General features: G+C 42.5%; 1 protein-coding gene across 13 annotated transcripts in view; it reads left to right on the plus strand.

The window, feature by feature from the left end:
- Positions 1–22,141, plus strand: part of fbrsl1 (fibrosin-like 1) — a 274,086-nt gene that overhangs the window by 179,027 nt on the left and 72,918 nt on the right. For 10 of the 13 annotated variants that reach the window (XM_051423597.1, XM_051423587.1, XM_051423588.1 and 7 more), the window contains one exon: positions 6,317–6,346. The exons of the other annotated variants lie outside the window; for them this stretch is intronic. In XM_051423597.1, the coding sequence (XP_051279557.1) occupies positions 6,317–6,346 (30 nt within the window). The remainder of the gene's footprint in view (positions 1–6,316; positions 6,347–22,141) is intronic. 13 annotated transcript variants of the gene reach the window in all.

A 22,141-nucleotide genomic window follows, 5' to 3' on the forward strand; every position in this document is an offset into this window, starting at 1 on the left:
GGCCATGTCAAAACACTGGGAGGTGCTGAGGGTTTGTACATGCGTGGATGTGTGTGTGCATTCACCTCTGAAGGCAAGATAGCGAGCTAGTTACAGTCACACGGTCAGCAGAGACAAGAAGAAGCCGAAGGGAGCCTTATGAAAGACGAGGTGTGAAAAAAAAACATAAATCAGTGTTGTTGGTTTTTTTCTCTCATTCTCTCTTACCTATGTCCCCATTTTTCTTCCACGACTATATTCATAACACAGTTGTGTATTCCCTGTCCCTTCAGGTTTCTGGCAGTTTTCTTCTTTCTCTCTGAGCTGAATAAATGCTCCCTGTTCCCTCGTACATCTGCCATTACTGTCTGTTTTTTCCCTCGCCAAACTACTCCAAGGATCACACCAGCAGCCCAGCCGGCTCTGTCACTCCCCCAGTGAGTGCTGAAAGCAAAGGTTGAGGGATTTCTTGTTGGAAAGGACAAGGCGGTCCTTTAATTTAGTGAAGAAGGGGGACAGCTCTTCAAGTTTACCCCCACCACTATCACCATCAATCTGTCCATGCAACCCCTCTCCCCCGCCCGCCCCCTCTTCCTCCCCAACCTCACCACATACTTTGCATGGAAGTGAAACAGAGCACTGCCAGGTCTCAGTGCTGTTTACATGGACTCTGGGTAATGTTAAAGTCTGCTTAGTTTGGCCCCAGGTCAGGACTATATCTTTCCTCACCCTGGCTTGATTTACATGGCCCCCGCTGACTCTTCCCTTAAGTGTGTCAGCTCTGAACCTGAGGCCTCTGTGTGTCTGGCTAATGCAAAGAGCATTTCTCTGAGGTTGTCTTCTTCAATCCTCCTTCACTCTCATTCTCTCTCTTTCCTCTTTCAATGGGCCTCTGTGAAAGGAGCTTTTGCTGAAGCCGTCGTTCTGTTTGCACAGCCAACTCCGAGGTCCCAAGCTCAAATATGGTTTTACGCGAGAGCCTGTCTAGGCCCCTTTTGCTGGTCGATATCATTTCTACCCGGCAGAGTTTTTTCTCTCAATCTCATTCCCTCTGGACCCTACATCTTCACTAGGATCAATACTTTCTTAATCCAGAGCTCCTAGGCTGACCCAGGGTAATCAGCTGACTTCCCATGCTGCCTGCCGGGGAGGTCAAGGGTCAAATGGCTGTATAGATTTGATCCTGTGATCAAATCACTTTGCTAGGTGGTGCTTTAAGATACAGCTAGTGGGGTCAAGAGCAATCACATGAGTTTTTTTTTCCTCTCTGTGGTTAAGAAAGTTAAATGCAGTGGTGCTATGTGAGTAAAACCACGTAAACCCTAAAATGAATACAGCACCGCCACTCAAGTTCAGCACTCACTTGTTTACACACACACGTAAGCACACCTAAGCATGCATACACACATGTCCTCCTCAACTTTATAGTGACTCATTGCTTTCTAAGTACGTTTCAGTGAGGATGAGAACCCTAAGAGCATGCTAAAAACATCCTGTTGGTAACTTATGGAAGTTGAAGTTAGGCTTCACCCTTCTCCACAAGGCCAAAGAGACCTTCAGATATCCCACTGATGTTTCAGGCCTGGCAGGAGGTCCCCCAGCAGGGACCGAGGCTGTGCTTCCACGCCCCATCAGAGTGGTCACGCCGCCTACATCCCCACACCTCATCCTAGCATCTGCAGGAGGGAAATTGCGGGGGGAAATTGGTGTTGTTCCACCAGTATCCGACACTGCTTTGGTCCTCGACTATCTAAATGGACCATTACCCCCTCTGTGTGCTCTCACTCTAGGAGATCTGGGTTTGTCAGTGCTCGCTCCCTTACAATCAGGGGTATCTCAGTATATGTCCCTAGAGACAGGCGTCTAAACTGAAGCTATTTCTCACGTCGGTGCATTGTCTGCTTGTCACCTTATTCACTTGGACAAGGGATCAAGTGCTGCTGCTGTCTCACTGAGTGTTTGTGGGCCTGCTTCCATTTTTACATGCAGCATCATTTCTTTCTTGTCACTTTTCAATCTTTTGATTTAAGACATTCAGTCCCTGGTGCAAAGCAATGTAAAGGTTTTGAGGATGTAATAGCCATATCCCAAATGGAACAATTCAGTGTTAAAGTCAGAGCAACATTGTTTTGGGGTACCACGAAACGGTTGTGAATAGTGTAATATCAGCAGACAGTTGTTTGTACCCTTTATTAGTTATTTCTCCGGTTATCACTGCATCTGAAGTCGTTGCATACTTTACAAAATAATCTGTTGGCAAATCTTCTTACAATGACTGGCTTTCATCACAAATAGTGTTGTCAGTGCACACTTTTCATATTCTCTTTTTGAATCTTATTTATTACTTTATTTATTTTGAGCAGGAACTGACAGTGACACTTAAATGCCAGCAGCTCAGGCAGATCTTGTTTTGCCTATTTTTTCTAGATTTCTTGCAGCAAGTACAGGGTTGCGATCAGTATTCAGGCAGACAGTCGTTGACGCCGTGCCAGCATTTGCGTAGCCGGGCAAGTTCCTCCTCTGTTCCTCTCTCTATCTCTGAGGCAGAATTCATGGCAGACTGTCCTCCGAGTGTGACAAGTGGAACTGTGTGATTAATTTGGCCAGTCGTTTTAATGTGCTCCGGGATGCGCAACGCTTATTGTCTTCCCCTTGCACGTCTATCGGAATCTGCCAGAGAAAATGTCCAGGAGAATCGAGACATCCATCCCTCCCTCCCTCTCTCTGTTTTTTCCCTCTTGCTCCTCTCTCCTCAGCCCTGCCTCATTTCAGGGCTGAGCTACAGGGTCGTCATGGGGGCCAGCCCAGGTCGAGGCCCGGCTCCAGCCAAGGCCGCTGGCGGAATAAATCTCCTGTCTCTGAAGTGTTGAAAGCTGTGTAAATGTCAAACGCATCCGTCTGATGTGCTGGCTGAGGGGAGGGAGGGTTGGAGAGGAGGTGGGATGCTGGGAGGGAGGGTTGTGGATGAGCCATCCGCTGAAGCTGGTCCCCCGTTACCCTTCGTAGCTGGCGGTTGCCAGGTGCAGATGTTGCTGCTTGCTCCCTGCCTCTGAAGAGCCAGCCAGTTTTTTTCCTTCCTCTTTTTTCCTTTTTTTGGGGGTTTGTTTGGTTTGTGAACATCTATGAGAGACACAAACCACTAGGGGCTTGGCTCCTGTCAGGCAGCTTAGTGAGCTGCATATCTCTGCGATTTTAACAAAGTCCCCTCTGACCACCAGACGTGCTGTTTAGGGAGGTTTCTGTTTGGGTGTGTGAATTAGCATTTTCACCATTTGGTTTTCTTGCGTAGCCTTGTTTTCTTTTACCCGGTTTAGATATTCGAAGGAGCATAGGCTGCTAAATGACGCGGTCTTCTTCTCACACCCACACACTCACAAACATGACCCAATCTTGTACTTTTATAGGTTCGTCGTATTCTTTTCTTTGACTCAACCAAGTGTAATAGCCCAACAGGGCAATCACATACAGCCCTGACAAAAACTGCTCTAACACTACCTCCATCCGTCCATCCCTTCATCTCTATAGCATCCCCCCTGCCTGTTCCTAGCGTTGTTTTGTTCCCCCTTTCCACCTGCCTATCTCTCCCCTGCTGTGCTGTGTCTCTCTCTGTCTCCGTCTGAGCCGTAGCTAGTATTCCTCTTTACGCTCTGCTGCAGTGCATGCTTCTTGTAAAAGGATAAGCACCATGCTGTGCTCTTTTGATATTATTTTTCCTCCTCGCCAGCTCCAGCCTTGTGAGGCCTCATCTCTAGTGTCATGGCTACTGCTGCAACAACAAGGCCAGGCATGCACCCAGGGAATAGACTGAGCCAGTTGTTCATCTCCATCACCTAGGGTTTAAACTCGTCCCCAGTAATAGAGAGGAACTCACAACCGCTGTGAGATGGAAGTCATCTGTTCAGCTGCATGCTAAGAATACATTTACATCGGTTTCCAGGGGGTAGGACGAAGTTGGAGATCAATTTTCCTTTTTTGTAATGCGTAGATGGATCAAGATGGAGAGAAACATCGTTTTGAATGTGATTCCTTTTAAATAAAATACCACAGTGGTGAGGGAACAAATGGATGGTGATTACAGGTTGTGATGTGCCCCTAACAGAAATGGTCGACAATTATTTTGTCCCGAATCCTTAGTCTGAATGGAGAATTGATTGACAAGAAGCCGAAGCCACTTTCCCTTCTTAATGCCCTGCACTCTGTAATGAAGGTCTTTTGACAAGCAAAAGCACAGAAATTAGGGTTTGCAAACATTCTCCAAGAGAAAAGAGGACATGTTGCATAGAAATGTGGCCAATATTTTCTAATTTTCCATTCCAAGTACATGTGGATATGTACTTTTAAGTTAATACTAAAGACTTTCATTTTATTATTTTATTGTGTCAATGGTCATTAAATGGTACTGGACAAGGAATCAATATTGTTTTATAAATGTAGGCAACAAAGTAATATATTTTGCTGGGCATTTATAATATTATTCTAATATAAATAACAACACTTTCAAACATATTTACACCAGCACAATACAGTTGTCACAGGGACATTTTTTACAGCATTGTGAGGCACGCTTCCTTTGCTTTCACACTTATTCTCTTGATGCTCACTGACATGCTTTGGAAGGATAAACAACAATCACTGCAGCAAGTAAAATGCCTCATATTAAACATCCTTTTACTGTATTTATCCTACAGGTCTATGTTCTTGTTTAGTGTCTTGTGTAAGAATGCTTCAGGATGAACAATCGGAGTTCACGCTGGTTTTTTTTCTACAGATAGAGATGCAAACAATAAACCCTCCCAAGGGGTTGAGCCACAATGTTTTTCCCTTAAAGCTTCTGCCAGCAAGGACTCCTGCTGTATCCCTTGTCAAAGTAGGATGAATCACAGGGCATGGAAGCCCCCCCCCTCCCCCAAACTCTCCTCTCCTGAGAGATCTTGGCCACTGAGCCCTTGCACTGATTACTCTCGTTACTTAATTATACATTTGGACCCACCGCACTCGCAACAAAGGGCCGCTGTGCCTCCATTGACCCAGCTCCCTCCTCATTGTGCCCGGCTCTGAAAGGGAGTCAAACAAAATAAAGAGGGTCCACTTAAATATGTTGCCACAGGAACTTAATTGACAGATTGATGGCAGTTTTTCACTGGGGGCACTCCCCCCTCTCTTTGCGGCTCTCCGCTTGAATTGCTCTGCTCCTCATGTATCCTGCTGTGAGGTCCAGTGGGACTGGCCTCCAGCTCGACCACTCCTGTTTCCACAACTTTACTATCTATTGTCCGGGGGAGAGAGTTACCAGCCAAGAGCATTTAGCGACAACTGAATGTGAGAAACGGAAGCAAGGATCTTGTGGATTGGATTTCAGTTAAGGAAAGTGGTCATGTTTACCATAAAAACGTGTGGTGTATGCACTGAAAAACAATTAGACAGAAAAAAGTAAGCCAGGGTTATTGACTTCACACATTATTTTAGAGTGAAGGTGAATAAAAACTCCCGGAGTTTAATCCCTTTTTTTATTTATTATTTGCTATTTTATTTTATTATGTGCCTGTGAGCATGTCAGGAATGAAAAGCTCTGGCCCTCTGTTTGTCAGTTACAAGGTCTGACGTTTTTCTCTTTATCTATTTTTTTTTTTTTAGGGCTGCATCTCTTCTCAAGATAGTTAAGCCTGATCACTTCATATTTTAATTTAAATTACTCGACTGGTGAAATTTGAAGTGTTGAAGAAAAACCCATTTTACTTCTTGACTGAACAGATGGTATTTTGGCCTTTGGCCCCGGGATAGACAAGGCATATTTCAGAATACCACCTCTCTTGTTATTTAGTTCCTTTATCCCTGTAGAAGTCTGACATACAAATTAAGGACTGGTTTGTCAGAAGGTGGATTTGAAATACCACACTTAATAGGTGCTGTGTTTGAGTATTCAGAGAGCCTAAGCTCTCTCTGTCCTTGAGATACTATCGTCCAATTTTAAAGCACTCTTAAAAGGCTAAATGACAAGCTGCAGCTGAATGCAAAATTATTGAACAGGCTCCTTATAATAGAACCCAGTTTATAGTATTATTCATTTTTTTCATCTTTTGTAAATATACAGCATTGAATTTGCAACAGAAACACCAGAATGGCGTTCTGTGCGGCTATGCTGCTTTTGAAACATGAAAAACTCTCTTAGACTACCACACTCTCCTTTCCCTCTTCATCCTCTGCCGTTTGCACTGAAAGCTGTCAGTGAATGAGAGGTTGCACACAAAAATAACACCTGCACTGATTGTGGGCTACTGGGGGGGAGCCAAATGAATAATTCCTTATATTTCATGTGGCTGTCTCTTTTCTGTTACAGTGTGACAGCGAGAGTGACATTGACGACAAGGTAAGACTGCTTTTCCTGTGTTTATTCACCCACCACATGAAGTGGTTGAGAGTTGTGAATAACAAATTGAAGCTCTCAACTAAAAGAGCGAAAGTCATAGTTTGTTGTTTGCAAAACAAAAAGACGAAGTTTAAAAGACACTGCCACTTGCAAGGAAAATGCAGTACAGGAAGAAGCTGTTTTTCAGTGTCTAGTCTAGATCAGTGGTTCACAACCTTTTTGGTGTCAAGTCCCCACAGATTGATACACATCAGGGACATCCGTATTTGATAAGATGTAGTCTCAGGTGACCCCGTCTGATGAGATTTATTATTCCATAACTGTGTAGTGTAGATTGGAAGATTAATAGTGAAAAGTGTGAAATCTATGGACAGTAATTCTTATACAGTCTCTTATTGGGCTAATATCTTGCCCCCTGGACCTCAGGACCCTGTAGGTCCCCAGACCCCAGGTTGAGAACCACTGGTCTACATCATAGCGTATGCTACATACAATAAGCTTTAGTGTGTGCACATTTAATCTTATCGCATGGCCCACATATCACTTCTATCTGCTTGTTTCTCTAATATACTAGATAGCAATATCAAAGCTCCACTTCGTGCCTCTTATGTAATCATTATAGTTTAACATTTGACAGTTTTGCAATGTTCATTTTCCAGTCACATATAAATACATTCCTTTTTTCTCAAAAATTGAGGTAAGAGTTTGACAGAGAGAATGTGTTTTTTTCTCACAAGGTGCCTTTTTTTTCTTGGTGGTTTATGTACATTTTGAATGTAATCTTAATTCTTCTTAAAAACATTCAAATGTGAAGACATGGAACACAAAAACGAGCTTGCATTATCAGCATCTTCATATGCTTAAAAAAAGCTGCATACTCTTTTAATAGTGACATCATCAAGTTTTAACCATTTGACAATTTGACAGATGTAGTCTATCAGTTTCACTTCTGTGTATTTGTTTATCCCAGACTCTGAGGTGGTTGTCTGATGGCAGCCACCTGGTTACAAGATGAAACGCCTTCGGGGAACCTCACGCATTCTAATTCCTCCACAGTTTAGCAATTACTCCCTGGTAAATGAATGAGATAGCATGCCTAATCTCCTGTAAGCTTAGCTCCCAGTTCTGTGGAAATGTCTGCAGCTCTCCCTATAAATAATACATTGATAGCAGGCCCAATTTGCATTAACTGTAGCCTGGCAAGTCAATAGGCTTTTATCTCTTCATTGAAGCAAGAAGGAACCGAGGGCGCTAGCTAGTTGACACGACAGAGAGACGTTGCAGGCCTGTCAGTCTCCATACGGCTCCCTGGCACCACTGTGGGGGGTATAGAGGGAAGTAAAGTAGGAGGGAAGCTCTCAGAGTGTTTCCTTTTCAGGGTTTTGTTTTCCTTCCTGCTCTATCAGTTACTTGAAACTTGTAACAGTTCTATATAGTGTCACAAATTTTGACATTAAATATATAAAAGTTTGATACTGCGATACTAACAACACTACTGGAAGAAAGACAAGAGAAAAAAAACAAGCAATGCTATGTAGAAACTCAGCGGTGTTGCTGTGTTGTTGGTTAGGTGTCAGCCTCTGTCTGTTCAGTAAAACAGCTCCATATTTGGCGTTTGGCACCACTTATGTCAGCCAGTTTAGGCAGACTGGGATACAGTTCAAGATATGGTGGACTATTATACATTGCTGCCAAGTTTTCAGCTGTCTGATTGTTGAGTTTTGTACCAATTATTACACAGTCCACTGTCAAGAGCCAGCTTCGCTGGTTGAGTCTGTTCTCTTGTCATCAATATTTCCATGAAGTGCGGTTTTAGCTTGTGAAACAAAATTTGTAAATGTATTACTTGTTGACAAAAATGACTGAATGCAATCTATGAAAAAAATTATTATCGAACTCATTAATGTGAGTCCCATAGGCAGACAAATAATACTGCAAATGAATAATTGTTGGCAAGAAAGTTGTAACCAAGGCTGCAGTTTTGTGATCATTTATCTTGGCTTGTGTAAAACTATTGATTCTCACTCCTAGATCCTTTACTTGCTTTTTCGTGTCTGTTCAAGCTTTAGTTTCGGTTCTTAGTTTTCACTCTCAGTTCTAACGTTCTAACTCTTGGTTTTGTGGAGGGTTAGGCTGTTGTTCACATTGTCTTACTAAGTCTTACTTATATGTACATTGAACAATTACAACAACCAAAAACGTGTTCAATGTACATATGGGCATGTCTGTGTTGTTTTAAGACTGACTTGAAAAAATGTGAAACAATCCTTTAAATGCCACTTAAGAAGTAACACATAGGAGCCTGTAAGAGATCTCAAACAGGACTTGTTTTTTATGTGTAATATCACTAACAGAGTCATGAAATATATCCCTGCTCTAGCTAACATTAGCTTGATGCTTGATTTTTTTGTACACAAGAATCATACATACATACATGAACAGTGTGTGTACAATCAGAGCAGTTTAGAAATCCCATCGTCAGACTACATTAAAACTACACTGTGTTATAATATGTAACACCAAAACAGAAATTACTTTAAACTTTTCCTTAAATAGAGCAGTACAGGACCTGTGCCACACCCAACATTGCAACTAGTCACATATAATGTGAATGCTATTTAAAAGCTTATTATCTAAGTAAGAATAATGACTCAAAGTTAGGTATTGGTGTTTTCCATTGATCTAATGATGGCACTGTGGCCAACAGAAAATGTAAATGAATTGACAGCATATTTCAAAACAAGTGTCAGTGTTTTGGAATCTTTCAAAATACACTGTTGATGTACGTGTATTTGCCAAGAGTGCAAGAAGAAAAGAACATCTGGATAAAGGCTAAAGCAGCACTGACCTTTTCATTTCCTCAGAAACACATATTATCATAATCAAGTTGATGACGATTGCGAATCATCCATAGCAAATTGCTGACGAGAGAAGAAGAAGACTGGGGGGAAAAATACTTTGACAGGCCATCACCAAAACCAGGGGAAAAAAACGACGGTGTAAAAATTGGGTTTCATGAGGAGAAAGACAAACACTGTCATTTGTAATTGCCCGCACTCAGGATAACTCGACAGCGATAATTTTCTGCAACGTTTTGCTGAAACAGGTGCCAGCTCCTCCCGTATCTTTCCAATGAAAACAAAGACTCCTTTCACATCAGATTACCAGCCACCTGAACACCCACATTGTCAGGATTTCACAGATTAACTTAATTAGAATATTGCTTCCAGGTGTGCCCCCAGGGTGCAATCAGTTACACTGTATTTGAATAAAACTGACGAGTTGCTGCCACAGCAAAGTCAGTTTAGATTGCTGCACCTTGTGAAGCTTGTTCGTTATCAAAGCAAAGCTTGAGATGGCATGCAGTGATGTGTTTCCAGAACGTGTCAGACTTGAATTCTTCGGAGATTGCCAGGTCACCTCCAGTTCAGCACGAGGCTGCCATGAGGGTGGATCTTTATGTAGATCGGCCCAGCCTTGAAGAAACAAGCAATCAGAATCTGGGTATTGTGTTCTCATTACTGGCATTTCTTCTTGGGAGGCCTGTCGCCAGTTGTCCAAGATTACATGATGTTTGACAATGACAAGTATTCTGTGTTAATTTTAAAGAACTAACAGCCTTGACCTTGAATTGCCTAGCTTATGTCTGCACCCTGGGGGAAAACCCACATAATTAAGGATTCCTCATGGAGAATTACGTTTTTTCTGTCTTTACTGTTATTAAAGCAACACTTGGTGTGTTTGCCGTAGCCATGCTAAATTAGATGCTCACGAAGGAGAAAGCCACATGTTGGGTAAATTGCTTGGCAATACGGGGACTGCTTGTATTCAAGTCTGTTTGAGGCCATTCTATAGAACTGGGAACATCATTCATTCTTTATTCTTGATCCAAATACTTTGAGTCACTTCATGTCTCTGTGTGACTGTCAGTTGGGAAAAAAATGTACTTACATGCCCCAGAACATGTGTTAGCTGTTTAGAGCTTCACCAAAAATGAATGAATCCTTGGGCTTGTGTAATGATGACATCCGTGATAACAAGAGATCACAAGGACAGTATTTGATATGATGGTGAATCAGTGTTACTTAAAATAAATCCTGTTTTTTTTTTTTGGTTGGCTAATTCTGAATGCTCATTAGGGTTAGCTCAATGATTTAACAGAAGGACTTGAGAAATGTTTCAATTATTGCTGTAACATGATGATTTTAGGTAAAATAATTTTCTTTTCTTTATTGGTTTTATAAGAACTTGTCAAGGCTTACAAATGTCATAATCAGTTTCATAACAAGTATTATTTAAAGTGGCCTTTCAACTGCAATAAGTGTGGCAAAAACACTCTCACCCCTCGCTGCTCCACCTGTAATCTATCAGCCAGCCGATCCTGTCAATCTCTGACATGTCTGAGATACTCCACGTCAAGATGGTCATTTTCTGTCATTGGAGAGGCAGAGAAAGAAATAGAGTGGGATTTATCCCTCCTCAGTTTGTTCATGCACTCTCCTGAAGTGTCATCCTATCTCCGTTAGGCCCCACTTTGCCATCCTCGCCAGCTCCTCCAATTTCCTCTGTATTCTTTCTCCTGTGCAAATAATACAGTGGCTGTCTGTCTGTGTACGAAACGTTAGCATGAGCTGCTTATATTCTCTGCAGCCCCTTAACACAGTGGCCTCGTGTCAGGTGCGTTACCACTGCCACCGCCGCATCACCATAGCCACAGCGGAGGACACCCGGGTGGCTAATTCTATTTGGTCCTATTTGCCGAGCAGTCACTCAGCAGAAAGTGTATCTGTCTCCGGGGGAGTCTCCAAGGACCATTACCACATCCTGTCTATGAGCTCTTTTATGGCTGCGGTGTACTCATCTGCCAGGGCAGAGCACAGGCTCTGATTGACACATTAATTCCTCCTCTACCCCCTTATCTTCCTGCTGTGTGCAGAATGAATGCCATATCACCGCACCGGAGCATCTCTACTGGCTTATCAGTAATGGCTCGTCAGCTAATGGTATCCTCCTAGCTGATGTATTGGGGGGGTACACTCTATGAAGTTCGCAGTGCAACGAAAAACAAGCATGCTGTGGGAATTTCAAACATATCCGTTAACACCACCGCCTCCATCAGCTCTGTTTTCTTCTTTAAATCTCGTGCTCCTCTGGTATTTCCTCTTCTTTATTTACTGCCTGCCCTCTACGTGTCATTACCAGTGTTGTCAGTTTTTACTACTTCCCCTCTGCCGCCATCTTGAAAAAGGAACATGGCGATGGTAATATATATTCATGTAGGTATGTAGCCCCTCCCACACACCCCTCCCCAACCCCTGCTGCTTTGCAAGATCCAGATTGGTCTCCGAGAGTCATCATATTCAATAACAAACAGGCCACCCACTGGGCCGCTGACAACCTTAACGTTTTTTTATGGACGGGAAAAATGGACCGGCTTAATGTTTCGACACAAGTGATCATCCGTCCTCATCTCTTTAATGAAATTAGATTAAGTGCACCTGGGAAAGAGCTGAGAAAGCAGAATGCCTCGCCACCTCCTTTAATCTAAAACCAATTTGCCAGTAATATTCCTTTCCCCCCAGCTTGGGATTCGCCGGCCCTGATTCAAAATGGAGGAGGAACGAGATGAGACTAGAGCTGACTGGTTGCATTCAGCTCCCCACAGGCACTGTGAAATTAGACCTGACACTGGCAACACAGGCCTTAATATGGAGATGTCATTTTTCTCCTCTTGCTTTTGTCTTTCTCTCTCCCTCCCTCATTCTCTCCATCTTTTTTTCTCTTGCTCAGTTCCTTCCTCTATTCACTTCAGTTTTCACTTTCTGGCTGAAAGCCTGAAAGCCTAACAAAACAGAAAAGGGGGGGAAATAAGAAGAAACATCATACAACTAGAAAGATTAACCATTCCCCCTTAATTTCAATAATGTTTTGATGTAAGGTCTCCAGTGAGGTTAAGGTTAAAATGCCATAATCAGTTTTTTAGAAGAAATTAATAATGACTTCCAGCTTTGTAGATTGGCCAGAAATAAACATCTCATGATGTTCCTCACATCTAGCTTTTACCATGAACCTGGAAACATTTATCTCTTTAATTTATATTGAGCTGTTTGCAACATGCATTCCTGTTCAGCTCCAAATCATGTGTGCTCTGCAGGCTAATGTTTTTTTTTTTCATTTCGTGGTTGTCAAGCAATACATCTGTTGTGCATTTAGTGCACAAGTATGCGGTGATCAGGGAGCACATTTTGATTTGTCTCTGAAGTGAAGAAGGACGCCCTTACTCGTAGCAGTATGCGACGTGTGTGTGTGTTTGTGTACAGGCTTGGAGGGAAGCGAGTGTAAGGGCACGCTTAGCGGTGAAACCCAGCCCCAGTGCATGTTGGGAAGAAGAGGCGTGATGACAGAGAAAAACTTGAAGCTTCTGCAGGGCCAGCCAGCAGACACAGCCAACTGACATCAGCAAAGATGGCTTGTCACTAACAATGCATGTCATACAGCAATGCAGGGACAGTCAACATGGCTGTGACATCATCGATGTGGCACCCAATAGCCTGGTCCAGATTCTTTCTTAAAGGTTAGCACTGATGTTGGCATTGCAGATGAAAATAGAAGGGTTGTGGCAAGCAAAACCACGCCAGCCACTTAGAAGAAGGGAGGTGTGAAAACATAACATGGCATCAAGACTGTAATCTTCTTTCACTTACTGCCTCCTCTCAGCGAAGCTGTTGGTGTTGGCAGAGAGTGTTAATAGAACAAATAGTCATCCCTTTGTTCCGTTAAAATCATAACAAACACCCTGCCCCTCTGTCTTTGAAACACCAGTGCTCTGCTAACTCTTTGAGAAAATCTTGTCACCGCTCAGCCATGTTCAACAGCTTGTGATCATTGTTATTGAAAGAGTTATTGTTGCCTCGATGAACACCAGGTTTTGGTATGTGTTTTTCCTCCACCTCAACCAGATCCATTTTTAGAGGTGGTTTTCCTCAAATACTGTTTTTTTCCCCACCTGAGAGCCCTGGTTCTGTAATAGGAGAGTTTTCAGCAACGGTCAGGTGAAACGCTCGATTGCACAATTTTCTGCTAGAGAGCTCGTCAGTTCAATGATACAGTGATAGAGAAAGCATGGCAGGCCATATCAAACCAGACAAGTGGTGAAGTATTACACCAGCTGTGGCGCCACATTACATCTATCTGATACTGAACATATCTGTAGAAGATTGGTAGTACTGTGGAAAAGAATTGTACACTGCATTATTTTCAGACAACATATTTGATGGCCCTGTTAACAAAGGATTTCTTGTAGTCCAAATGAAAGTACACGTCTGCTGTCTTTCTTGCAGTTTATCAATACTTCCAATATTAAAGTAGAATGACATTAATGTGTAATATTAGGAGCTTTTATTGATTGCATAACTTCATCTATGTTTCTAAATAATTAGATTACAAAACATAATATCAAGCATAAATACTGCTTAACGTAATTAACCTGAAGTCGCTTTATGTTTTGAATGATGCACTCTTACAGCAGTTAATGCACATCCACTTAATGGCAAGTAAAACACAAGACATAGCCCAGGGAACAATCTCCATGCAGCAGTGGGACACAAAGTTAAACAGGAAGTTAAACTGACTAACCTTGTGCCCAGTGTGTCCACTGTGCTCCAAAGCAGCCTCACACAGAATTCATTGCTTTTCTAGTGGCCTGTGTTTGAATAACAATCCAAGCACAATATACATTTTTCCACATGAGTAATAAAAGTAAAATTGACTCCATATTGGGTGCAGATGTTCTGTGGAAAGAGAAAAAAGACACAAATGTTTTTGTGTACGTGGATGTAAGATTTGAGTGTTTCTGATCGTGCATAAACATAATGTCTAAGTGGGTTTTTATTCAATAAACATAGTTGGACTGTAATTACTTACACATTTCTTCTGGCTGGAAATGCAAGACAGACTTTGTGTGCGTTTAGTGCTGGCGCACCAAGACTCATGTCTGTCCCAGCCTTGGCTTGTCTGCACAAAACTTCCTAATGCAAGAAGACTTGCTTTTCCTCCACAACAAATGGCATATGCAATCAAGGATAAATATAGAATTCCCTGTTGTTATTAGGAATCAGTGCCATTCGTGGATAATGTTTCCCCAAAGAAATGTTGCTTCCTCTTAGGCCAGGAATACATCAGTAAATGGAGCTTAGGTCCACTGTGGCTATGAAAAGAATGTTTAGAGAGCATCAATTCCCTTCTCAGACAAAGAGGCCAGTCAGCAAAGTAGTACGCTAGTCATGTTTTTGTGTAGAAATTTTATAAGGAAAATCAACACACATTAATCATGAAGTCATAGGCCGTTGTTATTTCTTGAGGCTTTGTATTTTGTCTCCGTTTACCAAATATTTCCTACTGAAGCCAAGTTTCACGACCTTGCATCTTTATGGGAAGGATCAACTACAGCCCCCATAATGGTGATGATGGACAGTAAAGGAAGTGAGCACTGAGTCTGAGCCTCTCTCCCACCCACTGAGAGAAACATATTCTGTCTTTCTTTTGCTAACCACTTGAGCATCTCCAAGTCAATCTAAACACTCAGATGCCTGTGGATGGGCTGGCGACTGCCAGACCTCAAGCCCTGCAGGCCCTCGCGTCACTTGGGCTCTGAAGGGAACTTTCCGTGGGTGAATGTGTATGTGATGTGGGAAGCCGAGAACCCTGGAGAGCACACTGAGATCAGGCCCAAACACACACAGGGGCCAGCTGCCTTCAATTAAGCCCCAGCCACTGCAGTCCCTTATGCACAAAACCAGCCTGCTTTGATCTGCGCCAGCCAGGGGAAAAGGTACATGGCTTGAAAGATTACAGGGAAAAAAATAATTATTGTATCAAAGGGTGCTCCATAAAAGTTAACGGGGGGATTTTTAGGCTCAGGGGAAAGGGGGAAGCAGGTATTAACGATGGCTGTCATTCATGTTCATTTGCCAGTTATTTTCCCTTCGCCTTTTCAGTGAGCTTTAATTAATGGACACACCTGGCCTCTCTCCGAAGTTAACTGTGGAACTCTCCCTGCCACTTTGTTTGTTTATGGGCACTGAAGATCAATTCTGAGTCATGCAGGGCAAATTGGCACAACTGAAGCTGATATGCTTGTCAGTTTTCAGCAAAGAGGTACAGCAGCTCTTGGATATGTATGAGGTTTAGAGCCACAGACAGAGACCGGCATTAAAACTGTCCCCCTGCCAAGCGCCACAGACGCAGGCGGCATGGGCATCCATTAAATTAATTTGACTTCATTAGTGCAGACCTGCTAGGCCTGGGGTGCCCATAGAGATGCCAGGGGGTGGGAAGTAGTGGGGGTGGTGGTTGAGTGGCATCAGCCGCTGTGCTCTGAGGAGAGCGAACACATGGCACTGACAGGCGGAATATGGCCCGGGTTCTTACGCCGGGACGGCTGCCAAACAAAGGCAACATGCGTCACTGGCTTTAGGGGAGCTCAATCAACACCCGGTCGGAGCATTAACGCCGTGCGCGTCGCGTCACATCAGTTGGGAGGCCGCGGGTCGCTGGGCAGCCTGCTAGTCATGCGTGTGCACACCGTGAATATGGCAGTGTGATATGATACAGAGACGCTGCCAGCGGGTTGACCTACTGCCATCACCTTTGTGTCTGCTGCCAGAAACGCTCATGTTATCAGGTTACAAAGCTCACATTTATCTCTTGTTAGTGACTTATAGCAATGATAATGTCACAACAATTTTTAAGTAAGTAATATTTGTTGTCATTACTTCTGGCATGCTGGGTGATTGTTCTATACTTTAGCCATATACAATCATACAGTGGTGATGTGATTGTACTGAGTTTTACTGGTGGAAATGAAATCAATTAAATCACAGGCAGTCCTGAAATATGCTCATTCCTAATGGGTAAAAGTGGTGCCATGTCATCATACACTGTAGGTGACTTCTTTGTATGATTGAGAGTAAAATATATTTCTTCTTGGACTGAGTATTGAAACTAAATCACTGCTTTGGAGTTGAAAGTTGAGCGCAATCTGTGTTATTCTTTCTGGATTTAAATTTTTTTTAGCCTAGTTGCATCCAGCTACCAAACATAATACCGGTTGAGATGGAGTGACTTGGCTTTCTTGTTATCCTTTCTTTATAGCCATCTACTTTCAGCTAACGTGAACTCCACCAGTTCATTTAGGGAGGTTACATGCTCTGCTTACCACCGCCTTAACAACATTTGTAACCTGCGACCTCTCAGTCCCAAGCCTGCATCTGTAACCTCTAGGCCACTTCTGCCAGCTTCTGGAGCTCACACGAACTCCGCTGGAAATGGTGCACCTGATAAATGTGGAAATAAATAAATAAATAATGGGAGGCATTAAGGCCGGATAGGACTGCAAGGTAGCCTGAGGGTAGTAAGTGTTATGTCTGACAGCAGCGAACACTTTGATCAGAGGGCCCCGTCTGAAGATCGCTTCCACATCTGCACAGGGGGAACGAGCTGTAAACTGCCAAGAAGCATTTTAATGACAGTTGGATTATAAAATGAAAGAGGGCTCCAGATGGCAGGCAGTGCAGCGGCTGCGGTTCGGTGGGAGGCTGTTTAAACTGCTTTTTTATTGATAAAATATGGGGTGAAAAATTGTGCGGAGCTTATTAGGCATCCCGCTGTGATGTTGCTCAGCTGGCCAAGCTGTTCATAGTGGCCCCCGTCCAAACATGCCTTCATAAATTTTTAGCAGTACCTTTAAATCAGTAAGATCCCTGCTTGTTAAGTTCACCCTGGCTCACCAAAATCTCCCACACCATATTTGTCCTTTGAAAGACTTGCATGTGTCCTTTTTTTTTTGACCGGCTGGATGATGAAAGTGATGTTAGTAGCTCAACACTGACTGAGGAGCTGAGGAGGTTGGGGGGGGTCATCCCCTGCATAGCACACTCATTATCGTTCGCCAAGAACCAGACTTTAGCCCTTAAACAACTTAATTCCTGCATGATTTCATTAGCTTTACTCTCCCAGTGATAAAATGAGACCAGCCTTATGAATTCAAGACGCTTTCCACCTAGATCCACAGTGTACTGTTCAAGGCAGAAATAATCATCTGGGCATTGACATTTAGTAACTGGCTGCAATAGTGGCCAGAAGGGAGAAACAGTTGGACTTGTGAATCGACTACCAAATTAAAGCCCAAATTTCATGAATAGTAATTCAGAATATTATTCGGAATACACTGTAATAAGAGAAGACCTATTAGGCCCTCTAGAGAAGTGGAAAGTATAGTGGAAAGACAAGGGTTTGTGCAGTAATGAATTCCCTTTCAGAGGCACCACCTTGAGGCTTTATAAATGCACATGCTGGTTAGAAGTCATGATGAGTCATTTGGGGAAAAGGCGTAATAATTACAGTTTTATGTGATTTACAGTGATGTTGTTAAATCAGATTGTCACCTTTTGAATAAGTGTCTCCCAGTTAATATTACCTTACACTAAATTGGTCTCATGCACATCTTTGATCTAGAGCTCAAATTTAATTTGCTTGAAATGTGAATAGACCTGTTTCAGAAGCTGGGGAAAAAAATCATGATCTCAATAAAAGGGATCAGTGAAAGCAATCATGACTCCATCAAAATCCATACATGTCCCACGTATACTTTTCTCTCTGCAGAGTGGGATCCTTTCAGCTGAGATATGTCAGCCATGCTCTCACTGCTAATTTAAAATCTGTTTAAGCTGATAGGGTGGTTGACTAAAACGCTGCTGTGATGGTCTCACAAAAATGGGCGCCTGTATTTTTTTTCCCACCTCAGAAAACAGGCAGCCCCAATTTATATTCCATAACCACCACTTCAAGGCCAACCCGCCGCGCCCCCATTCCACCCTAGCGCATCAAAGACAATTACTGTCGACATCACATCAGCTTACAACTGTTGGTTTGCTTGTTTGTCTCATTATGTGACTTAAAACTGCCATCTCCCTCCCAGGGATGGTCCCCTCCCATCTGCCCACCCTTATGGGTTTACACACGCACACACACACACATACATCCCCTTCCAGCACAGAGAAAAGGGACAGGCAGCCGACAGCCTAATGGACTAATTTGTAATTGCGAATGAGAAAAAGCTGAGTTGTTGGACGTGTTAGAATTTGACAGAGAGTGGCAGCTCTGAGCCGGACAATGACGCTTCAACCACAAATCTCTCCCTCCCTCCCCCTTCCTCTCCCGCTCCATCAAATGCTTTCTTTCTTCCCCTCCGTGGAGAATAGTCAGAAAGGAAGGTGATGGCAGAGATGCTTTCGGCACATTCTGCTGCTCAAAGCTCCTGGCTCTGTCATATTCCTTTTCTTTTTACCCAGCCCCCCTCACATCCCTACCTCCCCTCGCTCTCTACCTTCACATGGATCCCATAGGATAGAATAGGGAAAGTATCTCAGAGCATTCAGATGCGTTTGAAGTGCAGGACAGATGGGAGGCTCCTGGGACTGTAAAAAATGAATCGAGGCTAGTAATAGGAGAGATGTTTTGAATCCTCTCCCCCATAAGTTATTTATCAGGGGCCCTTAGTGGTGGAGGAAGACTTCAGAGTGCTCCCTTAATGTAGCATCTGATGACTAGTAGGGGGGCTGTTCCAGGAAGTTCTGCTGTAAAACAGGAGGGGAACATTAGCAGGGAAGTCTCTCAGGGCCCGGGCAAAGAAGAGGAACAACACGTAGGGCGGCTCTTTCCCAGCATGCAACACAGGACAAAGATGAGAGGTGTACAAGAAGATGTCCCGGAGCCCCCCACCAGCCAGTGATATCACACGAGGTACAGAGCAAGACGTTCTGTACTACGATTCCCATCGCGTTTGGCACGTTTCAGCAGACAAGGTACTTCAAATAGTTGTGAAAATAAATAACACACAGCAGAACCATCAGGCAGAAGTCGTTCACATTATGATATTCATTATGACTCCCTACTATGTCCAACATTTCCTCTTTGTTATTTTGAATGATCTGCTTTATTATAACATTTTTAAAGGTCGGAGCAACACCCTGAGCAGTAAAACAGTTAACTCAGCAGATAATTCAAAGAGAAAGCACTGAATTAGGCCAAACGTAATTTATCTCTTTAGACACATAGACATCACCCTTGACCTCCTTTGGAGAATGGACTTTAAAAAAGTGTTTTTTAATGCTACTGCCAGGACAATTGTTGACAGATTAAAGCTACTGAATATTTCCACTGCTGCATATATGACATTTTTTGTGTTTGCGCCCCAAATTGCGTTCTTGTAAGACTGAAAAAGTCTTTTTAACAGAATTTAAAGCATGGTGTTACAAAATTATTTCATACAATAGTTTTAGTAATTATGTTACAGTATGCCAGGTCTTTATGTTTTACATACTGAAAGTACTGAGGAGCTGAGGAGAAGCACCAAAAACAGCAACTACTAAATATACGAACACTGACTCAAATTTTCTCAAATGTCACCCTGTATTTGTTTTCGTTATTTGACATGTAATCACCAAACTGCAACACATCCATAATATCATACCGTAACTAGCTGATTTCTAATTATAATGACCAGAAAGCAATACATCGGTCTCACCACCTTGAAACTGTGTACATGGGCAATCACAAACGCCAGTAATGGGTCGAGCCAACCAGGGAAGTCTCTGATCACAGGAGACTAATGGCCTCTGAACTGATCACTGAGGCTAATAAAGACCAGCTAACGACATAGTCGCTTCGTTTGTGCTAATTGCTCTCCCTGGACCTCCGCCGTGGCCCGTGTCTCCCGAGCATCTGTCACCATGCATATTCCCCGACACAGCTCAGACCCTGGCCTCAGCCTCAAAGCCAGGCACACTGCCAGAAACAATTGTCCTCTGGTGTCCTTTTACTACGGTGAGGTGTAAAAAAAACATTGTCCAGGTATTGTTTGTTTTGCCAGATTTACGTCTTGGTGGGGTCTAAATATAATTAAACAACAATATTACACTGTCACTCCCTAATCATTATTGAAGTCAGTATTGACTTTATTGATAACCTCTGGTGACCATGCATTGTTTCATGATTTCACCCGTAGGCATATGCACTCATCTTTAGCACATCAATGCTCTGTGTAGAGTCAAATCAATATGATTGTCAATAAAATAAAAAGAATACAAGAATTGATTGGGTTACTGAATATAGTGAGAATATGGAGTCACAATGAAGAATACTAAAAACAATGTTTAAATTTGAGAAAATCTGTTATCCTTCTTTTGGTATTACATTTTAAAGGTCCAGTTTGTATAATTACCTTAGAATGAAAATATCTACAGATGCTGCTGGTCACCTTCCACTGAGGCAGCCATGTTTCTACAGCAGCCCAGAACGGACAAACCAAACACTGGCTCTAGATAGGGTTTTTGTGTTTTTTCACCGTAGTTTCTCCTTCACACTTGGAAGGGGAGGGTGAAGCGAGGGAACTGCAATGTGCAACTACTTTTTAATATGATTTAATATGGATCGAAAATGTTGTAACTTGTGAGAGCAACAAATACCAACCTGTGATAGTGGACTATATCTAATTATTGGAATGTTATTTACAAAATGATTTTCACTGGATATCAACTGACCAGGTTATCTATAAAATAGTCAATCTATTCAAACAATTACTGCCCTGTAGCCGTGCACTTAACTAAATCCTGTACTGAACTCTGATAAAGTACCAAGTGTGTAAGGGGCTGGTAGCTAGCTAATACTGCCAAAAAGGAAGACTTTGTGGTGCAGGCCGGTAGATAGACAGACATACAGGGTGGCTAGCTGCATGTCCCAAAGACACCTCTATGGAGTAAGTGACTGGAAGTGCAGTTGTGGCTAGTGTGATAATCACATCCTCACTTCTTTCATGTTTTGTTATATGTTACCATAAATTAAATGCAACACTAAAATTAATCTGAATTGGTCTGATAAATTAATCAAGCAATTTATCCTATTATATATAGTTTATATATATATATATATAGTTCTGTGTGACAACATAATACTAATTTCTTTTGTGTTTTTAAACATTGCTGTTTATTGGATAATATCTATAATGTGACTTTACTGTCAAGCTGATGAAGCTGATTCAAATGAGAGAGAGACAATGTCAGTGGTTAGTGAGAGGCTGCTCTGTGCACGCAGGTGTCGCAATTTGCACAGGTATCAGAGCTGAAGAGCAGCTGTGAATGATTGACATCTTGTTGTCCAGTTCCATCTGAAATGTTCCGTTTTCCACATTTAGCACATTTTGAAAACAAGCCACACAGATAAAACTTTCCTTCTGCCAATATTTTCTGATATTTTTGAATAAACCAAGCCTAAAATTGTTTAGAAGTATTTTTTCTCTGAATGGCCATTAATCATTAACATATACTATGTTAGTAAAAGAATAGCACTATCTATATGGTAGACAGACCATTGGTCAAAGTCGCAACTTTGCAAATGCATTACTCCCTCAAGGTAAATACTGAAAACATGGGCAACGAATGTAATTGATGAGATATTACACACGAAACATTATGAGTGTTACAGTCACATCTCTGACTCTCAAACACATCTGACATGGCAACACCTTAACTGTTATGCCACTTGTACATGCAAACAATATTTAAACAATATTTTACCTTTGTAAATGACACTAACAGCTGACAAATTGCTTTTGGGCAGCTACAATACACAGTCCGGCTCTTGATGCTGAATATCTCACCCTATGCCAAATCCAATTCGTAATTTTAAGATAAGCTATATTTTTATATGGAGGCGAGGTAGGGAACCTATAATTTTTTT

The sequence above is a fragment of the Dicentrarchus labrax genome, unplaced genomic scaffold, assembly GCF_905237075.1.
Source record: "Dicentrarchus labrax unplaced genomic scaffold, dlabrax2021, whole genome shotgun sequence".
In the NCBI taxonomy this organism is placed as follows: Eukaryota; Metazoa; Chordata; class Actinopteri; family Moronidae; genus Dicentrarchus; species Dicentrarchus labrax.